Here is an 18,655-nt window from a genome sequence, read left to right as displayed (position 1 = left end):
GATTATTGTGTGCTGATATTAAAATATTAAGTATGTTTGTTTAGATATCTGTTAACACTTTTTAGACTATCTTGTGTAAAGTCACTCACTTCACCTCAATTTTGTATTATTATATTTTCTCAACAGGTGCATTTCTTATACCTTATTTCATTTTCCTGTTTGGGGGAGGTCTTCCTGTGTTTTTCCTGGAGGTGGTGCTAGGACAGTATACCTCCGAAGGTGGAATTACATGCTGGGAAAAGATCTGCCCTATTTTCACTGGTTAGTACACCTTGTGCTTTACTGCTTAAAGACACCTCTGTAAACCATAGGCAGCAACACTATTCCCCACATGTCCATTAATTCAGCTATTTGCTCTAGTAATTGAGGTTACGATATTGGTTCCTGGAAAGGTAGAAGTCAGAGAGTCTGAAGGACAAAGTAAGGTATTGATTATGCTATCATGTTGTTAACTGGCAGAACTACCGATAAGCAAGAAAGAAATTGCATATTATGCCTTAAAAAGGCAATTGCACATTTTGTTCACAGCTATCAGAGAAAGTGTTGTTTTGGAAGGCTTAGTGAAAGCATCTGCAGAATATTATTCTGATCTGGAAATCAAAATCCCTCTGCCATGTGACAGCTTATCATTGGCATCATCCCTCTGTTGCTGATACGGCCAAAACCTAGGCAGCATTTTTTGGTGGGATTCAGGAACGGGACTTTCGTACTAACTGAGCAGGTCCTGGCAAACAGGCATGTTGGTCTAATGTTATTGAAGGGCCTTTGCCAGCGAATGAAGAATCAGTCACCGCTCACAGGAATTACACGAATGTTGCTCTGGAAGCTTACTAGAATGAAAAGTGAAAGAGGTTAGAAAGATTATCGAGGATGCCTATCTTGCACAGGCAGAATCATTTGGAATAATTACACTAAACAGAGCGGCTCTCTTCAAATCCCATTTGAAAGGAGTGGGCGCTTCACGCTGACGTGTCTCTAGCTCTGCCACCATTGCGTTCCAGGCATCTCTCTCCCCTTATGTCACCCCAAGCAGAAGCGAGGGCTTCATCCGTGGCTCACGCTCCCACCTAATACTCAGAATGTTGCTGAAGTTGGTGTAATTGTGTTGCTAACGCTCCATTTTCTTCCTCCTCCTCCCACTTTTATGAAGCTTTTCTCTTTGAGGAGGAGGAAGGAATGTTCCTTGTTTAAATAGCAATCTCCCAGGCATCCATGAAGAGAAATTGTAGCTCTAATAATGTGGCTAGCTGTATATCCCGAATGAAATGCAGCTGTACAGAATAAATAACACTTGCTCTGGTTGTTTTCACCTGGCATAAAAATAATCTCTGGTGGTAAAGACTCCTGCTGCAACAAGGTTTGAAACTGTAAAATATGAGGCAGGTATCCCAGGTGCTGGGGTAGCCATCAGAGTGATGTTAAAGGGAGCCTCATAGGCTTTTCATCCTCTTGCATGAGGACATTTCTAAAACGCTCTGCGTTTTTAAAGGAAATTTCTTTTTTTCGCTGTTAGTCCTAAATGGCAAGCTTTATAGCCTTTTTGGAGCTAAAAGATTTTCAGTGAAGGGGACTTTTCAGAGTCCTTTCATTTTGTATTTAAAAAAACCAGTGACTGCTTCTGACTTAAGATGTAGTATGGATCTGCTGTTGGAGCTAAACTGCCGAGCTAGGAGAGAGATACCAGACGCAGGAAAACAGTTGTGGTATTTAATTAAAGCCTCCACCAGAACAGCATTCTGCCACCTCCCAAAGTTGTGTAGAACTCACCCTTATCTGCCCATGACCCTGCTTTTAAAAACAAACAGGGGACATTTTTTATCATCAAATATTGATAGCAGAGTTAAACATTGATCTAATTAACCGTAAGAGCTACAAATATCATGCTTCCCTTGCACAAGTGAAATTGGGGCAGAAACAGCAGCTTTCACATTGATAGCTTTGGAATTTTCCTTTTTGACTCATTCAAGAACTGGCTTTGTTTTTTTTTGCACTTAGGCTGAGCCAAGCCAGTCGATAAGTATGAGTGGTGCAGGGGCTGCCCGGCCGAGCTGCCTCCAAGGAAGCTGGCTTAGGGAACAGTGTGGTGAGAATGATGTTGCCCAAGTAGGTACCTAAGATGTGAGATGGTGGGATGGTGTAGCTGCCAAATAAGCAAAGTGTGATGCCTTGACTTCCTTTTAATAAAACTTGAAATAGCCGAGTTAGTGTTAAATTGGGTAGACATCCTGCAGACCTCCTCTCCGATGTCAGCAAACCACAGCCAGAAACTCAACCCTGAGTGTCCATGCTAGTCAGAGATGGTGACAGGTCTGTGCTTATGTGTCGTCAGGTTGAGTTGAGTTGAGCTTCCAACAGCGGTGTGGTAGAGCGGGATACAAGTCCGCAATGCAGCGTGAATAGCACCAGCTCCACGAGATCACAAGGTGCCCTAGCAAGAAGCGGCTGTCATGTCTGCTGGTATTTCTTTTCTCTCCCCATCTCGCCAGGAATTGGTTATGCTTCCATAGTGATTGTGTCCCTTCTGAATGTGTACTACATCGTGATCCTGGCCTGGGGACTCTACTACCTGTTCCAGTCATTCCAGAGCGTCCTGCCGTGGGCACACTGCCACCAGAAGTGGAACACGCCGACCTGCGTGGAAGACACTCTCAGGAAGAACAAAACGCTCTGGATAGCACTGAATGCCACTAACTTCACCTCTCCTGTCACGGAGTTTTGGGAGTAAGTATCCCCTCTTCGTGGTGCCTTCAGGGTGCTTCAGGGGCATGCCAGAGGTCAGACCTGAGATTTTATGGAAGCTCCGTGGGGAATGTTCAATAGGGAAAGAAAACTGGATGTGAGTTGTCTGAGCAGTGTTTGCTACCGGTTCTCACCCATCCTGGGACAGACTGGCAGTGGAGGAAGGCATGAGGTGTATAACTGGGTTCATCCTAGAGCGTACAGGGAGCCCTAAAAGCCCAGCGCAACTTCTGTTTTGGAAGAAAACTTGTTTCCTTCTTGGTTAGGATTCTCTAAATGCAGCATGGGAACAGAAACAAGTCACTTCAGATGCCCTGCTAGCATGGATTTACAATGGAAGCAGTGACAAATCAACCCCCTTGTGGCTGGCTTTCCCTTTTCCCCAGCTGCTAGCGCTTGCAGTGCACTCTGTGAAGCTATAACAAATCTCTTATCAGTCTGACAATGAAGCAAAGCATTGACTTCAGCAATAAAACTGACAGAGGTGGTGAACGTTGTCCTGTACTGTAGGTTTCTCAGGTCATTTTGTGACATCATTTTTCTCTGCAGTCTCTGAGGAGACTCTGTTTTGCCAGATGTCTGGATTTCATCAGGGCTAAGCTTCCTATTCCAAATTCTCCCTTATTTTTCAAGTTTTAAGTTATATCGCATAACCTGATTCCTGAAGGGGCATGACCTCAAATCTCTGTGTGTTTATACAGGCATCAAACATAGCAGCAGACAAAGACACCTGTAGGGAAACTTAAATCCAAAGGATCTACAAATCCCTTAGGAAGATTTTTTTTTTTTTCTTTTTTTTGGCTTAATCAGGTGATCACTTAGGAGTAGAGTTAGTCTGTGACCCAGCTTGGCTTTTTCAGCATGTTTAAAGTCCAGTTTGGTCCCTGATCAACTTCTACCTACTTCTCTATTTTTAAGAAGAAGTGTCAGCAAATAGCCCAGCAGAAATGATGTTCATGCTGAAGATATTTGGCATGCGTTAGGTTTAGAAAAAAATAATCTTATGAACTGTGCTAGAATTTGTAACAGAAGAGCCAAAATACAAAGGGCAGATTGGATCTTGGATGAGCAGTTTGTCAAAAGGCACCGGCAACCGGTGGGAGAGTTGGCGTGCAGGCTGTAAAAGCAGTTGTTTTCACCATTCCATGAGCACTGTATTTCCATGTTGAGGGACAAATACTTTCTCAGGTGACTTCCTCCCTTGTAAATGTGGAGGGAGTTGGAAAAGGTTTGTTAAATGGTACTTTTGGATATTTTAGGGAAATTTAGAGGAAAGTTGCAGTAGAAGGGGAAGCAACTCCAGTCCTTTGGTCTCTTCCACAAAGACTTTGGGACTGAGGGCCTTTAATCCAAACGAGTGGCTGACTTGGTAGGATGTTCCAAGGTCTCCTTAAGGCCTCCCTGAGAAGCACGGGTCTGCAGCGCTGCCCCTGAAGTCAAGTGGCTCTCCCAGGACTTCAAAAGCACTGTGTTCACCTTTAATTTTGTACAGTAATTTCATTCACAGGTCCTCTTGAACCCGAGGGAAGCCGTGAGCGTAGCAGTTTCCTGATATGGCCATGGGGTTTTCCTGCTGCCCCAGAAGCTTCTACTCCTGTAATGCACAGATGTATGGGCCAGGTTGTCTCCCTGGGGCTCCAGGTGGCATGGCCACTTCAGGAGACTGGAGATACCATAGCAGAAGGGAATAGGGCTGGGAGTTGGAAAGGGGGTTGTAAAAGAAAACTCCAGGACCTCAGGGGATGCAGGAGCTTTCCATGAGTAACGACACAGCAGGTATGCGGTGAGGGAACTTATGGCAGGGCCTTCTGACCATGGGTTGGGGGAACAATGTCCCCATGGGAGCCCATTTGAGGTGGAGCTTTTAGTTAGTCTTCCTCTAAAAGAAATCTAGTTTCTGTCCTCAAAACTGCCCTGCAAGCGGAACTGAATCCTCCTATAGACAACCTAACGGGTGTAGTCAGGCTGGAGGCGTCCGAGGCTGGAGGACGAATCCTTGCTCCTCACAGCGCTTTCCCTTTCGCTCCGTCTCGCCCTCGCTGTTTCTGTAGCACAGCCGGAGCAAAGGCTGCTCAGCGCTTAGTGCACGTGGAGGCAACTCTGCTTGCACTTTGCAGCCACTTTAACTTTTGTCCTCAAATAACAGTTTTAAACATCGTGAACTGAACTCTTCCCTGGAGTCATGCTGGGGAGGCGTTTGGCCCCATGATCCTGCTAATACAGACGTACTGTCCATAGCTCACTGTTTCATCATGAGTGAAACTGCCCTGAACAGAGCAAGCTGCCTTCAGGACCCGTGGCACTTGCAGAAGTATTAAAAACAGCTGTTGTCTCTGCATAAACAACTATTGGTGTCTTAAGTAAGTCAGAGATCACGCAGCACTGTTGTGGTTAAATTAATGTAGCTTTTACACAGTGCAAGCATTTAGTGTCCCCAGTTTTTCCCCAGCCATGCTACTGTTCTTTATAGTTCTGAAATTAAAAATAATTTCAAGAACTTTCAGGTACTTTGCCATCATAATCAATGCCAGCTGCCAGGCAGCCAGCTATCCGCATCAAAAGGGCAGGTCAATAAATAGTCTTTAACTGAAGACATCCATCTGCTTTGAGGCACAATTAATTCTGATCTAATTCAGGGGTTTGTGAGTATTTGGTTTCTGAAACCCAATGCCATTTTTGTTGTGGGACATTTGTGTAGTGTCCTCATCAGCATTGCTTTGTAGAACTAAGTCTGCCCAGATATAATTGACCACATTGATGTATTAACGTCTTCGCGTTGAATAACGCTGTCCTTCCTGGCTGGACGTATAGTACAGCCTGACATTTCAGTTCGTTTGAATTAATGTTCTGTGCAAATCACATGCTTGCTTGAGCAGTAATAAAAGGGAGTTAAGCAAATCTGGCTTTGCATCAGGAGACTTACCTCTCGGTATCACATGCCTCAGGTCTTATTTCTGAAGGTTGTATTTTAAAGTCCAAAACCTTAAAGGCTTACACACATATTAATACATAAGGGATAAGTGTTACGGGGTAATTGTAGTTGAACAAAACCTCTGATTGTCTGGTGCTGGCCAAGTGTTTATAAATATTTTGTAATCAGCAGACTTTATTCATCCAAATCCCAAGAAAGACCATCACATGCTAATGGCATGTAATCCCAAAGGGAGTGACACGAAAACCAAATAAAATCTAGGGCAGCTGTCTCTGCCTTTGGGGGCAAACTTGAAAGTTTTAAAAATTGTTTCATATTCACCTTCTAACAGTCTTCTGGTACAATTGCTTCAGTGTTAGTTATTCTTGTCCATCTAACATCAAAGGGTGCTTCACCTTTCCTGGTACGAAAGGTCCTGTCTGCATGCAGTTGATTAACGAGCTGGAATATCCTTCAAGGATTGCATAACTCTCCTCTTCATATTTTTGTTTATGTTCTAGAGCCAATTACGGCTCCTATTACATTTCCATATTGCACATCACTAGAACATATTAGTGTACGAACAAGGTTCAAGAACTCATGCTTACAACAAACTTGACCCCTGCCTGTTGTCCCATTGATTATGTATAAATGACAGTTAATGACAGCATCAAGACTATAAACTAGAAGTAGTAACAAGTTCATGCGTAAATGGCGTGAAGTTAGTTGAGTGGGCTTGGCTGAATCTAAGCAGCAGTGGGTTGTGTAACAAAATTGAAGAGCTATCAGTACAGCCTGGGTCGTGCTCCTTCCTGAACTTGAATTTTCAGTGTATCGCAAATCCAGGCTGAGTGCTTCTGCTGCAAAAATAAGTTGGGTTAAATTTCATGAAACTATTTTAATGCTGAGGCTTGCCTGGCAATTCTGAGTGGAGTCCTTGAGATAGTCGATCTTTGAGAGACAAGATAACCCAGGACAGAGAAAGCCAGCACATCACTTACTGGGCTTGCTACCTCACCATAGATGAGTGACATATCTGGCTCTCGGTAACCCACTGGGGTGCCCTCCAGAAAAGATTGAAAGGATTTCTGGGGCAAACTCTAGGTGAGATGACCGTTTGCTTTTAGTTCCCTAATAAAAAGCAAAGAAGTCTTGGCTGAATGCTATTCTAAATCGTGTTTGCAGTTAATTATTCATTGCTTCCTGAGAGCTAGCTCTATAGGTTGCCTTTTTAATATGAACTGCCCCTTACATTGGAAAATAGCCATTTATTTTTAAAAAAGCCCCAGAAGGTTGCAGCTGAACTTTGTCATCTTATAAATGTATTTTCTTCTTTTGTATACACACAGCAGGTTTTTCCCTGGTTTCTTTAGGCTCAGGTGAACCAGGACTGCAACTTTATGCCAAATACTCATTACTGAGGGTTTTCTCGTAACTGTTGAATAGCTGTGCTGATTAGGGCAGACTTACCCTGTCTGGTGCCATTAGTCCTTTTCCATAACAAAATACACACACGTTCAGAGAGAATAAAGCAGTTGGTGTGAGAACACATTCACACAGGTAATCCGAGTGAATTTGGCGAACAGAGACACAAAAACAGATGGATGAGGGTTGGAGTCCTATTAAACTGGTCAATCCAGGATATTTTTCCAAAAACTAATTGCAAATTTTCCATCGATGACTTCATTTGCTATTATTTCCTTGGTAGTAGCAAAAAAAAAAAAAAGTTTAATTCAGAGGAAAAACAAACCACAGTGGTTTATCTTGTACTGGATCCACACGCAAAGCTGCGCACTCCACGCTTGTGGGCCTGACCCTGGTACGGCACCCCGGACTGCTGTGGTCTCTGCTCTCCACGACTTTGGTGAAGGGAAGTGGCTGATTTTTGTAGTTGGCCTGAAAACAATATTTAATTAACAATTTGTTAGGTAGCAAGTTAATTTCTCTAGTCTCAGGGCAAGGCATTTCTGCAGTCAAAATTCTCCTTGACTTAAAAAAACCTTGCAGAAACTCTTCAGAGTTTAGTAGGTTCATTTGCAGAGGAGTTCTAGCTAAGTAAGAAACTTTTTGTTCGTTCATACAGCTTTGACAAATGAAGTAAGTATCAGGTATGACAAGGTCTGTTGGGTGTGTGAGGACAGTGTATGTTACATGAGAGTGAGAGAAATAGTTTTAAATCATTATTTAACAATGAACCATGGCAGTTACCAAATAGAAAAGCCTGAATGAATTGTTTGCCTCAGGAACAGAGCATTTTGATGGTTGGATGTTGCACCTGTAAAACCCAGCTTACGATAGGAATCTCTCTGTATTTATTAACCGAAGTGACAGGATAAGGTTTACCGAGTATCTGGAGTTAGCTAAACAAGACCCCAGTGGCAGCGGTGCAGAGGGCGGCCGGCAGCGCGCCCGGGCAGTGTGTGTGTGCCGGGGGCTGCGGGGGGAGAACCGAGAACGGCTCCAGCCGTCACCCTGCAACGCCGCAGGGCGGGATCGTTCCCTGCATTGCTTTTTCCCTTTCCTCCTTGCGGCAGCCTTGCTAATGAACTGAGAAGGAGGAGAAACACATGGGTGCAGGCCGCTTGCAAGTGTCCGTGACGGAGATATCGTGTGCGATGCTGCTGCGTGGCTTCAAAGCTGGGGTGCAAGGCAGTGCCAGGGTGAGCTGGTCTTGCATCTTCAAGGGAGCAAATATGAAAGCTGCAGTGCTTTGAGCATACTTTATTATCTCATGCTGAGGTGATCACAGGCTGCTAAAAAGAGCTTAAAAGGAAATGCTGTGCAATGTATTGAATAAGAGAGTCCTACAAACCTAGGCAAGATGTAGGGCTGCAAAGCTCAGCTTTGCTCATGTTAAGCCGTGCTGACTTAGCAGGCAGCCTTCAAAGGGCAGGGATCTGCCTGTGATCTGCCCATGCATCTGCTGCCCTACACACCGTCGTATACCCGCAGACATCACAACCAGACCCTGCATCAACTGAGCGCCTACATCTCTGTCTTGTTTCCTTTCAAATATTCAGGCGGAATGTACTGAGCTTGTCATCGGGAATTGAAGATATTGGTATTATCAAGTGGGATCTAGCACTGTGTCTTCTCCTCGTCTGGGTGATATGTTTCTTCTGCATTTGGAAAGGAGTCAAATCCACTGGGAAAGTAAGTGTTCTTTTACCCTTTTTATAATCATTGCAGTTAGGAGATGTTAGGAATACTAAGTATTGCTGTTCTTAAAGATATTCACCATTTCCTTGAAAAATATACGTATTTTCACACGGAGCAAAAGAGGGACTCGGATTCAACTGACTTCGGAAAGTCATTGCCAGTGCCCAAAATGCCTGTGAGTCGGGTAGCCATTGCTGGCATGGCATCAAGATGCAGATAAAAGCACGGTTTGAGTACCACTTTGCCTGTCTGAGGACAAGCATCCCACTGACACATGTCATGAGCATGGAAGGTCTTGGGTGTGCGGTGCTCTGCACTCCCTGTCTGTGCTCTCACACCAGCCAAGTTCACTCTCAGTGCAGCGCAGTGGATGTTAACATAGCTGTGGTAGGGATGTTTGAAGTCGGTGGAAACTGCTGGATGCGTAGCATTTTTGAAATGCCGCTCACTTGGTGAAGAGCTCTGTGCCGACATAGGAGACTGAACTTGGGTACTCATTTAGAAGTACTCTCCTTAACAGAGATCCTGGATAGTTTGTGTTTTTAGTCTCATCGTGCTCTTTAGAATCATGTTTTTCTCTAAAGCATAACAGTTAAATCATTCCTGAATCTCATCCTGCTCTGGTGCAGGAAACAAATTAGAGCAAATCTTAGTCACTTAACAACATGAAGCATATTATTGCCCATTGTGTACAACTGTGCTTTTAAACCTAGTTTCATGAGAAAAGGCTTTCGAAACCATTGCGTATGTGTGGCTCTTAGCTTTCAAACCTGTTGGTTGAGGCAGCATTTCAGATAAATCTAACAGAGGTCCCAAGTTACTACATTCCCACATGCTTCTTGTCAGCTAGGTGGAAGGAAGCGGCACCGTTAGCGTCCCAGCTGAGCGAAAGGCCAGTGTGAACCCACCTTTTATCAGCCCCCAGAGAAGTCAGGAGGAGCGAGCAGTTGCAAATGCCTCAACCACAGAAAAAGCATCATTTAGCAGTTTTACCGTGTTACACACTGCAGAATCAACCAGGAGACAAAACTCTGTAGGAGACCAGACCTCATTAGTTCCACTGTGGACTAAACTACTTGTTTTACTGTCATTTCTGTCTTGCTTTCTGTGATATGTGTCACGGAGCCTGATTAAATCCGTGCTGGTGCCTTACACTGCATTCCTGCCAGCTTTGCCCCAAAGAACAGCTTCCACACCTCTAAAGCATACGTTGGCAAAAATGTTTGCTTCTCTGTTCCCTCTGATTGATGTGACCCGACGCGATGATTGTGTAAGTTTTATGGTAAAGGGGCACACAGTAAATCTCCCGCAGCAGCCGAGCGGAAGCACACAGTTCTGCAGTAACTTTGGCGAGCCTGGTGCCTGCTCGGTAAATGTTATGGTGGCTCTCGGAGATTTTTCCAGGCTCTCCCTATGGTAGACTATTTCAAGCCCCTGTGAAGGTAACAGGTTGAAAACAGGTCTGTTAAAATTAGTTATGTAAAAACTTCTATTTTCTGGAAATCCAGCAAAATGGTCTCATTTCTAAGACAAGGTGGTTGGCAGGAGCTCGCTGCCTCCTCTCCGCAGCATCTGAGCTCGTGCGGGTGTGGAGCCAAAGCCCAACAAAACCACTGGAAAGTCTCCGGCTGACTCCATTAACTTGGGGTCAAACAAAAGTAAACTGTAAATTCTAATGGAGGACTTGAATTATCTGAGAAGTCTAGTTTACTCTACTAGATGATTGTTTATAGCACTTCCCTGCTTTCCAGCATCTTAATGGCTCTTTGGAGAGCGGAAAAAGAAAAAAAAAGGACATAGTTTTGAAATCTCGTCGTAGTGTATTGGACAAATAAACATGAAATCATGAGGAAAAATAATAGTTGTGCTTATGCTTTGGATAATGTGCTTGATCTTAAAAATTCCTCTAGCGTTTACGAGGGGATCTTTACCTGCAGCGCAAAGGCTCCTTTCTGAGCATCATTTACTCAGTTCCTGCAAATATGTCAAGGCATGTGTTTATAGTATAAGAAAACTTTGATTTTTTCATAGGCCTGGCTTATATTAAAAAAAATAGAAAGCACAGAAATCCCCTTTTTATCCTTCTGGTTTTGATGAAACTGGGTGTAATATGTGTTATTTGTCAGTGGAAAATACACAGAAAATTCAAGGAGATAATTAAAAAGGATGTGCATGAAAAGATTTCCTTTAGTTTTGTGAAATCAGTCTGGCTCTGTGAATTATTATGGTAATGCAGGCTTTGAGTTCTCCTCGTTATTCTCAGAGGACACACTTAAGAAGAAAAACGGTGCATCCCGGGAGCTTTGCTGTAGTTAAACAAATTCTGGAAAACAAAAATACATTTTAACTCCTGGCAGTAAACTGTAATTACCGGGGGGGATCATCTGACTTCATGAAAAATGCCCTTTCTTGGACAGTGGTGATTCTTGACTATAACACAATGGTTATATAAAAAATGAGAGAAAGCACTGGTGAGCAAAGAAAACAAGATGTTAAGTGGTCAAAAAGTGTGGGTCTAAAGATAGAACTGTCCAAATGCAAGCTCAATTAATCCTCACACTGGAGATTAAAGCAAAGGGCTCTTTCATCAAATGAATGAGAAGATAACAAGAAGAGAACTAGGCTGTCGTTCAAAGAGAGTGGGAATAGAGGTTAAAGATAATGAAGACATATTCTCAAACTGGATGAATAGAGCCTTAGTTTCCAATAATGATGTTGCTGAACGTGCACCAAGGGCAAGAATGAAGTTATGGGACTGGAAATTACCAGTCTTGAGGCTGATGCCAACCTGAAGGGCATCATGTGTTCAAGGCGATGGGAAGGGACACGCAAGAGCATGGACCAAATTATCTCCATCTCTGAAAGAAGTGCCTCGTGAAGTTGCCTGTAGGAGCAGTAGTGAGGCTGCACAGCAAAGCTGGACGTAGCAGCAGAGCTTGCAAAACAATTTGCAATTTTTAAGTTCAAATAAAGAGTGAGGTAATGCTTCAGGCACCCTCAGTGAGGAAATCTCTTCAGCTTCCCTGGCAGAGGTACATTTGTCATGTGAGGAGGACAAACAGGGCAAAGGCAGAATTTCCAACTGAAGTCGTGAGTTGTGTAAAATCCTGTGTGTTCTCTGCCTGAGTGATGTGATCACTGTCTGGGGGGCTCTGGAGGGATTAATGAGCCTGCATTGCCTCCAGGCCTAAAGCAATAAGGTGTTTAAGACCATTAAAGGAAAAGTAGACACAGAAACTCCGGTTGAATTCACATCGTTGGATCTTTCTTGATTCTGGAAGTGCAGTGTTGACTTCCAGAGACTAAACACACCTCTTTTTTTTGTTTTTATTGCCAGGTAGTGTATATCACTGCCACGTTCCCATTCATCATGCTCCTTGTTCTACTCATCCGAGGTGTGACCCTGCCTGGAGCTGCAGAAGGCATCAAGTTTTATCTTTATCCTGATATCTCACGGTTAGCTGACCCACAGGTACAGAACCAGGAGTGGGGAGCGGGACGATTTCCTGTGCAAAGGGGGATGGTAGAGGATGATGGTGGTGATGTAACGGCAAGAGATTTTTTTTCCACGGTCTTTAGAGGTCCAAATATAGCACATACATTAATGCTGGGTTATATTTTCCAGAGATCTGCTTGAGAACGTCACTGTTACATGTGTTAATGCATCTTTCCATGTGTATGTATGTGTGTGTATGCGTGTGTATTTTTCTTATGTCAAAGGACTCTGAGGCTGTAGACTCTGTCCCGTTATACAATCTCAGCTTTCTTGTTGGTAAGGTAAGGGAGATGCATTTTTTTTACATGAGAATAGTCCTTAGTTTCAAAGGAGAGACACGTGAGCTTCACAGATGGAACAACAAGCGACAACTGTGAGTACCGGTGTCACTTAGCTCCCACTGCTCAATAGGAGGAAATTGGAAGAGAAGTGAATGAAATAATAGAAGAATGAAAACCCATGCAAAGGTGAAGAAAAAGGCTTTCTGAGTCACAGGAACTACCACTCGCTTAGCCCTGGCGAGTGGGAGCTCGGCTTACTCTTGCTGTATAGTCTGTGATTAGATAAAGATTCCTGTCTGCGCTCCCAGAGTGCAAATGTGTGACACTTGAGCCAGACCAGCATCATTTCAGCCACTAGTGATCATATGAGAAATGCAAAAAAAGTGCAATAGCCCCTCCCCAAAAGAAAACAAGGGATCTTTGAAAAGAACAAAATGATGGTCACAGTGGGAGAGAATAATGTCTTTCTTTGCTATTTCTTTCTAATGAGTAGGTGGTTAAAATAAAACTCCAACGGTAGCTAAATAAATGAGGTAGGAAAAGTATAATTTAAAGAAACATTGCAGAAATTTGGTTTATTCTCTAGTCTTGCCCTCTTTATACAAGACACCCTCTTATAGGAGACATTATATTTTATGAATGAATCATCTTTTATGGGACTCTATAATTTTTATGATCCACTATTAGCCCTAAGCCCAGAGCATTAGCTGATAATATAGAAGAGATTTATGTGAGCTGGCAGGCCCTCTCCTACGGTCTAGCAAAAGCATCATCTCCAAGGAGACACCAGTCACCAAGGTGCTGGAAAGCGATGGTGGGAGGGAGGAGGTGAGGGTCTACAGTCTTAATTCTCACTTACTCAGACTCCTTGGTTGTTTCTACTGGCATTATCAGACTGGCATAAGCAGAAAGAAGTGAACAGGTGGGCTTCAATGGGTGCATTTTGATAGCTTGCTGTGTATTTACTAACCGAGAAGCTGATAGTGTATTGTTATTTCACTCTGTGTAATTTTTTTTAATGTTATCAGGAGAAAGAATCATGAGACTGAGAACAGATACATATCCTGTAAAGTGCATTGTATTTTACTTGTTTTCCCCCCACCCCTATGGCTTTTTGTCTTGCATTTGAACAGTTACAAAAACAACCAGAAAGCTAGAAACATAAACCAAATACACAAACCTGTTTCTCAGGCTTTTCACATCCTCAGTTTAGTGATTCTGTGGGCTGATTTTAACTGAAATGAGTTACTACAGAAATGAGCAATGTTAGAAATACCTCTGCATTTCCTATTGCACTGAAACACATTTATTGTTGCACCAACAGGAAGGATCAGCTGAATGCCTAAGAAATTAGAAATACTGAGCATCTCTGGGGAGGGGATATGGGAGCAGTTGTAGAGATGATATTCTTGTAGGCTCTGATGCTAACAATTTTCTTTACCCTATAAAAGCCAAACTTGCAAATGTGATGTTTTCTTTCCCTCCATCCCCGATCCTTTAGCTATCACCCTCAATGGAAGCAATTGTTTTGTTGATTTTTCATAGTTTGAACTGTGTGTTGCATTAGGCGTTGCTTTTCAATGATGCCGGTAATAACAGTCTTTCCGTCTTTCCCTTTAGGTCTGGATAGATGCAGGGACGCAAATCTTCTTCTCATATGCAATCTGCTTAGGAGCAATGACTTCCCTGGGGAGCTACAACAAGTACAAATACAACTGCTATAGGCAAGTTTCCATCCAAGGGGGTTTAGTGTTTTAGCTAAATGATGTAAATAAAGTAGGGACAATGGGTTAATTTTTTTTTAATTAACTTGCTCCATGACATATGTGTGACTTAGGGACTGTTTGCTGCTGGGATGCCTGAACAGTGGTACCAGTTTTGTGTCTGGCTTCGCAATTTTTTCCGTCCTGGGCTTCATGGCACAAGAGCAAGGGGTGAACATTGCTGATGTGGCAGAGTCAGGTACGATGGTGTTGGTGGCAGTGGTGGTGGGCACTGCCGCCCAGCGTGTGAGCAAAGTCCTGCAGTCCCAATCAGCTAACATCTAAGCGATAAAACCAGAACAAGATTTCCCATAATCTCCAGAAAAATAAGCATATTGTTGATTTGGGCTTTCATCTAGAGCAGTGAGGGCTAGCCGGGGTTGTATTGTTTACTCTGTCTTGATTAACAGGGCAGCGAACACATTTCCTAGAGTGTGCTAATCCATCTGAGTTGAGATTAGAGTTAAAATAATCGCTCCATTATCTAGGGTGAAGAATGTCATTGATTCAAAAATTTATTCCATCCTTCTTTTCAGACTACCTTTATTTTCATTCAAATGCAAATAGCCAGTGTTGATGTATTTTTCATAGCTTAGTTTTGCTTGCTCACAGCGGAGCGCTGCGGTGGGAGCATTACCTTGGCCTTTTGGAGGGACATACATGCACATATTCCCAAGTCTCCCTGGAAGGCAAGAGAAGTTGGAGAACTCCATCTCCTGGGTTCTGTGGACCATTTCATCCACAGGAACTCTAGCTGTTGCAGTCCTGCATTTGCCCTCTGTAGCTTCAGGGTGAGGTTCACAGAAGTGTAAGAAGTCCATTTTGAAGGCAGATGTACACTTAGGTTCCTCCCTTACTTCAGAAGTGTTCTTCCCTTTAACATTCAGCTACACACTTGCAGCTGAAGAAGGCTAAATCCTCACAGCATGTGAATGTATCTCAGACAAAACAGATGACATTTTTTTCCTCTGTGCATGTCTTGTCCATGAGGGCAGGTGTAACCATGTGTTTTCGCTTAGAACAGACAGATTAGGTGGGAATTACCATTCAAAAATAATGAGTCAGGCCTTGACAGCCATAAGGCTTAAAGCTAATCAGATTCAAGTAATAACAATGTCACCTGAGTGCACTTTTGGCATTTCTTTCTGATCTTTTTGAGCAATTTTGATTCACCTGCATAGTATTTGAAAGCTTTCCTCTGCAAACATACTATTAAATAATATGTCTTACGATCACATGGCTCTGGGAGTTAAGACTTTAAGAGAAGTATCCCACTTCACAAGGGCTAATGAAAAACTAATGACATTGGTGGCACTGCTGGATACTTGGGTGGCTGCAATTGGCATCCCTCTCACAAGTGTAATTAGTTCACAGTCTTGGCCATAACGTTTATTTTGATCAGAGGTTGATTGCTTTGTTTGAAAACAGGAAACAAGGGAGTAATCCTATTGAATGAATGAGAAATAGCCCTTTTTTTGAAAAATGTAGATGGATCAATTCCAAGAGTAGTATTTTTAAATATTTCCAATTTAGGTTTTTATCTGGTCAATATTTATTCTAATTTTTATTATTAAATCTCTGATAAGCAGATGTTGCTTGACATTTTTAGAATTAAACCATTTTATAGTAACACTGGATTGTTAAGTAATGTTTAAATACAAATTAACAAACAGACTTAGTGTTTATGTAGTATTTTTTTCATCAACAACTCAAAAAACAGTTTTTTAAGGAAGGATTTTATAGCTTATTATAGGGACAATGAGGGCACTGATTATCTTCCAAACTTAGTTTTTGGTTTCTTGCATATTTTGATGTATTCCTTTCAGTTTTCTGCCTTATTTAAATTCAGCCCTAGTCACTAACAGCCAGACATTGCAATAGTCTCACTGTTCAGTGGGTTGCCCACCATCACTGGCTGGTCTTCAGCTAAATCCTAAGAGACATTTTTACATGACAGTAAACACTACCAAAATTATCCAAACCACTTCCCATGGGTTTCCTCGCTGCCCTTCTCAGCAGAGACCCAAGCGCAGAGCCACTGGAGACTGCTTGGTCCCTGGGGATGAGCATCCCAGGACCCACGCGGGGCTGTGGGGAGGCTCTCGCTGCTGCTGCTGCCCTGCTGCTGACTTCTCAGCATGCAGACGGTCACCAAGCACATGAGCCTCTTTTTTTGGCCTTGCCTTTTTTGGTTTCTTGAGAAGCGAGGTCAGAACCGCTCCCCTGGGTCAGGAAAAAGGTGAGCAGAGGCGCTGCCGCTTGGCCGCAGCACCAGGGAGAGGACGTTGTCCACGGCGCCAAGACCTCCTGCTCTCCCCTGTCTCCACCCAGCGAATTAAATCCTTCCTGCCCTGTGTGTGACACCATTTTTTGCCTTGTTTGCCCTCCTGCGAGCCAAGGAAACATCAATAAATTTGCTGACGGCGGAATCTCATGGACGCATTTTTCACCTGTGCCAAATTCTGCCTTGGTGCAGTGTGCCCAGGACACCCTCATCAGCAAGGGGCTGCTCCAGATTAAAGCGCTGGTCACTGCTACCGGCCTTCGCTGGCAAACTTACATGACAGTTGCATTAGACCCCTTTGACTTCCCAGTGAAAGGAAACTTTTTATAAAGAGCGTTTGATTTTTTTCAGAAATACTTTTAAAGAGAGAGAGGAAAGCAGTGGAGGCTCAACAAGGCCATAGTGAGTCCTGTCTAATCTGTGCTGCATCTCTGTCCGGCTGGAGGAAATACTTCACCACCTGTGCAATTTGTAGCAATGTTAAAACAGCACAAGATTTGCCTTTTTTTTCCAGTCCCATTTGCATCCAACTTCAGATTAAGCAGGGCTGACTGTAGTGCCTTGGCCTTCCTAATGCCTGCCCAGTCTCTGCCTCCGCAGTGCTCTGCTCCCGGCGTGCGTCTCCAGCCGTGCTGCGGCACTTCGCCAGCCAGCGGGCTGGGATGGTGGCAGTCCCAATTAGCTCTTAATAGGAGCCACAAGTGCTTCACTTTTGCAAAACATCCTTCAGAGCAAGAGAGTTTCAAATTAAATACAATTTTAGGTTATTTATGTTCAGTCAAGGGGATGCCAGGAACATTTTCTTTCACATGGACTTTTATTTCAACACTTAGTTTCGAAGGAGAATCAAAGCTAGCACAGGGCTTAGGGCATTTGGTATTAGACTGTATCACAGTGCAAGGACAGTTTCTCTGGCCAAATCATACAGAATTGCAGCAAGATTTGAGGAGAGCAGTTTTACATCTGTCTCATCAATTGCACAGATCAGCTGTAAATGCCATCTGGGAGCAGTTCTCCCTCAGGGAGGATCTACTATATCCACTGAATTAGGGGGAAAAAAGGAAAGCCCCCCCCCAAAATATGAGACATTACCAATTTTTTGGTATCTTCTGTCATATAAAATCTTAGTGGTGTTTCATTTTGAATAAAATTAGTTGCTCAATTGTTGGCTAATTTGTATTTATTTCTGTTCAAATATTTTCGGTGACTTAAAGTTTTCTTTAGTTTGAAAAAAGTCATCTTCTTTTACCTCTTTCTCTTGCTTCTTTTTCCATCTTTCTTGTTGAAAAGGAAAAGTGGGAGGTAGGAAGAGCAGCGTTAGGGATTTTTCTGTACAGATCAGAGATAAGATTTCCATCCCTGCACCACAGCAGTTTAAAACAAATCCTTTTCCTATTGAAAATTCCTTGAATCCACTTCAAAATCCTGAAAAATGGTGGGTTTTGAGGCTCTTCAAACCAATCAAGCAGATGAGCCAGCCGTTCCCAGGTTCAATCTGAATGTAAATCTGCCCTCAGAATTTTTTTCCGGCTTCACAAAATCTCTGCGGCCGCTTTGGGAGCCTGCAGTAAATGCCGGATTGCCAGTGTTCCTGTCTCCCACTTCGAGAGGGCTCTTTCTCTCTCAACAAAAGCTCTCTAAGCAACAGCTGATAGCACCTGGCTCCAGGTGCGAGCGCCTTTGGAGATCGGCGTGCGAGAGCACTGCACGTGTGCTCGCTGTGTGGGTATGAGTGAGATGCCATCGGTCCATAGCGCAGGCGAGACCCAGTCTAGTGATGAGCACTGGCACACAAGGCTTTGGTTTCCAGAGCAGAGAAGCCAGGCTCTTCCTCCCAGCCCCGCTGGTGCTCCCAGGCTGTTGAATCCATCCTGCAGCTGGGGCTGATGTTGGTGATACTCAGCATCACCATGGCAGGTCTGCCTAGGCTGGCCAGATAGGGGCAGGTGATGTGGCAGCACGGGGAAGCAATTTTACACACCAGCAATTCCTAACAGCAGAAGGCATTTTTTTCAGGGACCA

At 43.5% G+C, this 18,655-nt stretch overlaps 1 protein-coding gene across 6 annotated transcripts in view; it reads left to right on the top strand.

Moving 5' to 3' along the window:
* Positions 1 to 18,655, top strand: part of SLC6A6 (solute carrier family 6 member 6) — a 115,421-nt gene that overhangs the window by 83,464 nt on the left and 13,302 nt on the right. For all 6 annotated transcript variants that reach the window (XM_075432913.1, XM_075432915.1, XM_075432916.1 and 3 more), the window contains 6 exons: positions 127 to 261; positions 2,487 to 2,721; positions 8,671 to 8,803; positions 12,147 to 12,281; positions 14,207 to 14,310; positions 14,424 to 14,548. In XM_075432913.1, coding sequence (XP_075289028.1) covers positions 127 to 261; positions 2,487 to 2,721; positions 8,671 to 8,803; positions 12,147 to 12,281; positions 14,207 to 14,310; positions 14,424 to 14,548 — 867 coding nt within the window. The remainder of the gene's footprint in view (positions 1 to 126; positions 262 to 2,486; positions 2,722 to 8,670; positions 8,804 to 12,146; positions 12,282 to 14,206; positions 14,311 to 14,423; positions 14,549 to 18,655) is intronic.

This window comes from Opisthocomus hoazin, chromosome 11 (assembly GCF_030867145.1).
Source record: "Opisthocomus hoazin isolate bOpiHoa1 chromosome 11, bOpiHoa1.hap1, whole genome shotgun sequence".
Lineage (NCBI taxonomy): Eukaryota > Metazoa > Chordata > Aves > Opisthocomiformes > Opisthocomidae > Opisthocomus > Opisthocomus hoazin.
Note: the sequence above shows the minus strand (reverse complement) of the source record. Positions and strands in the feature narration are given on the sequence as shown.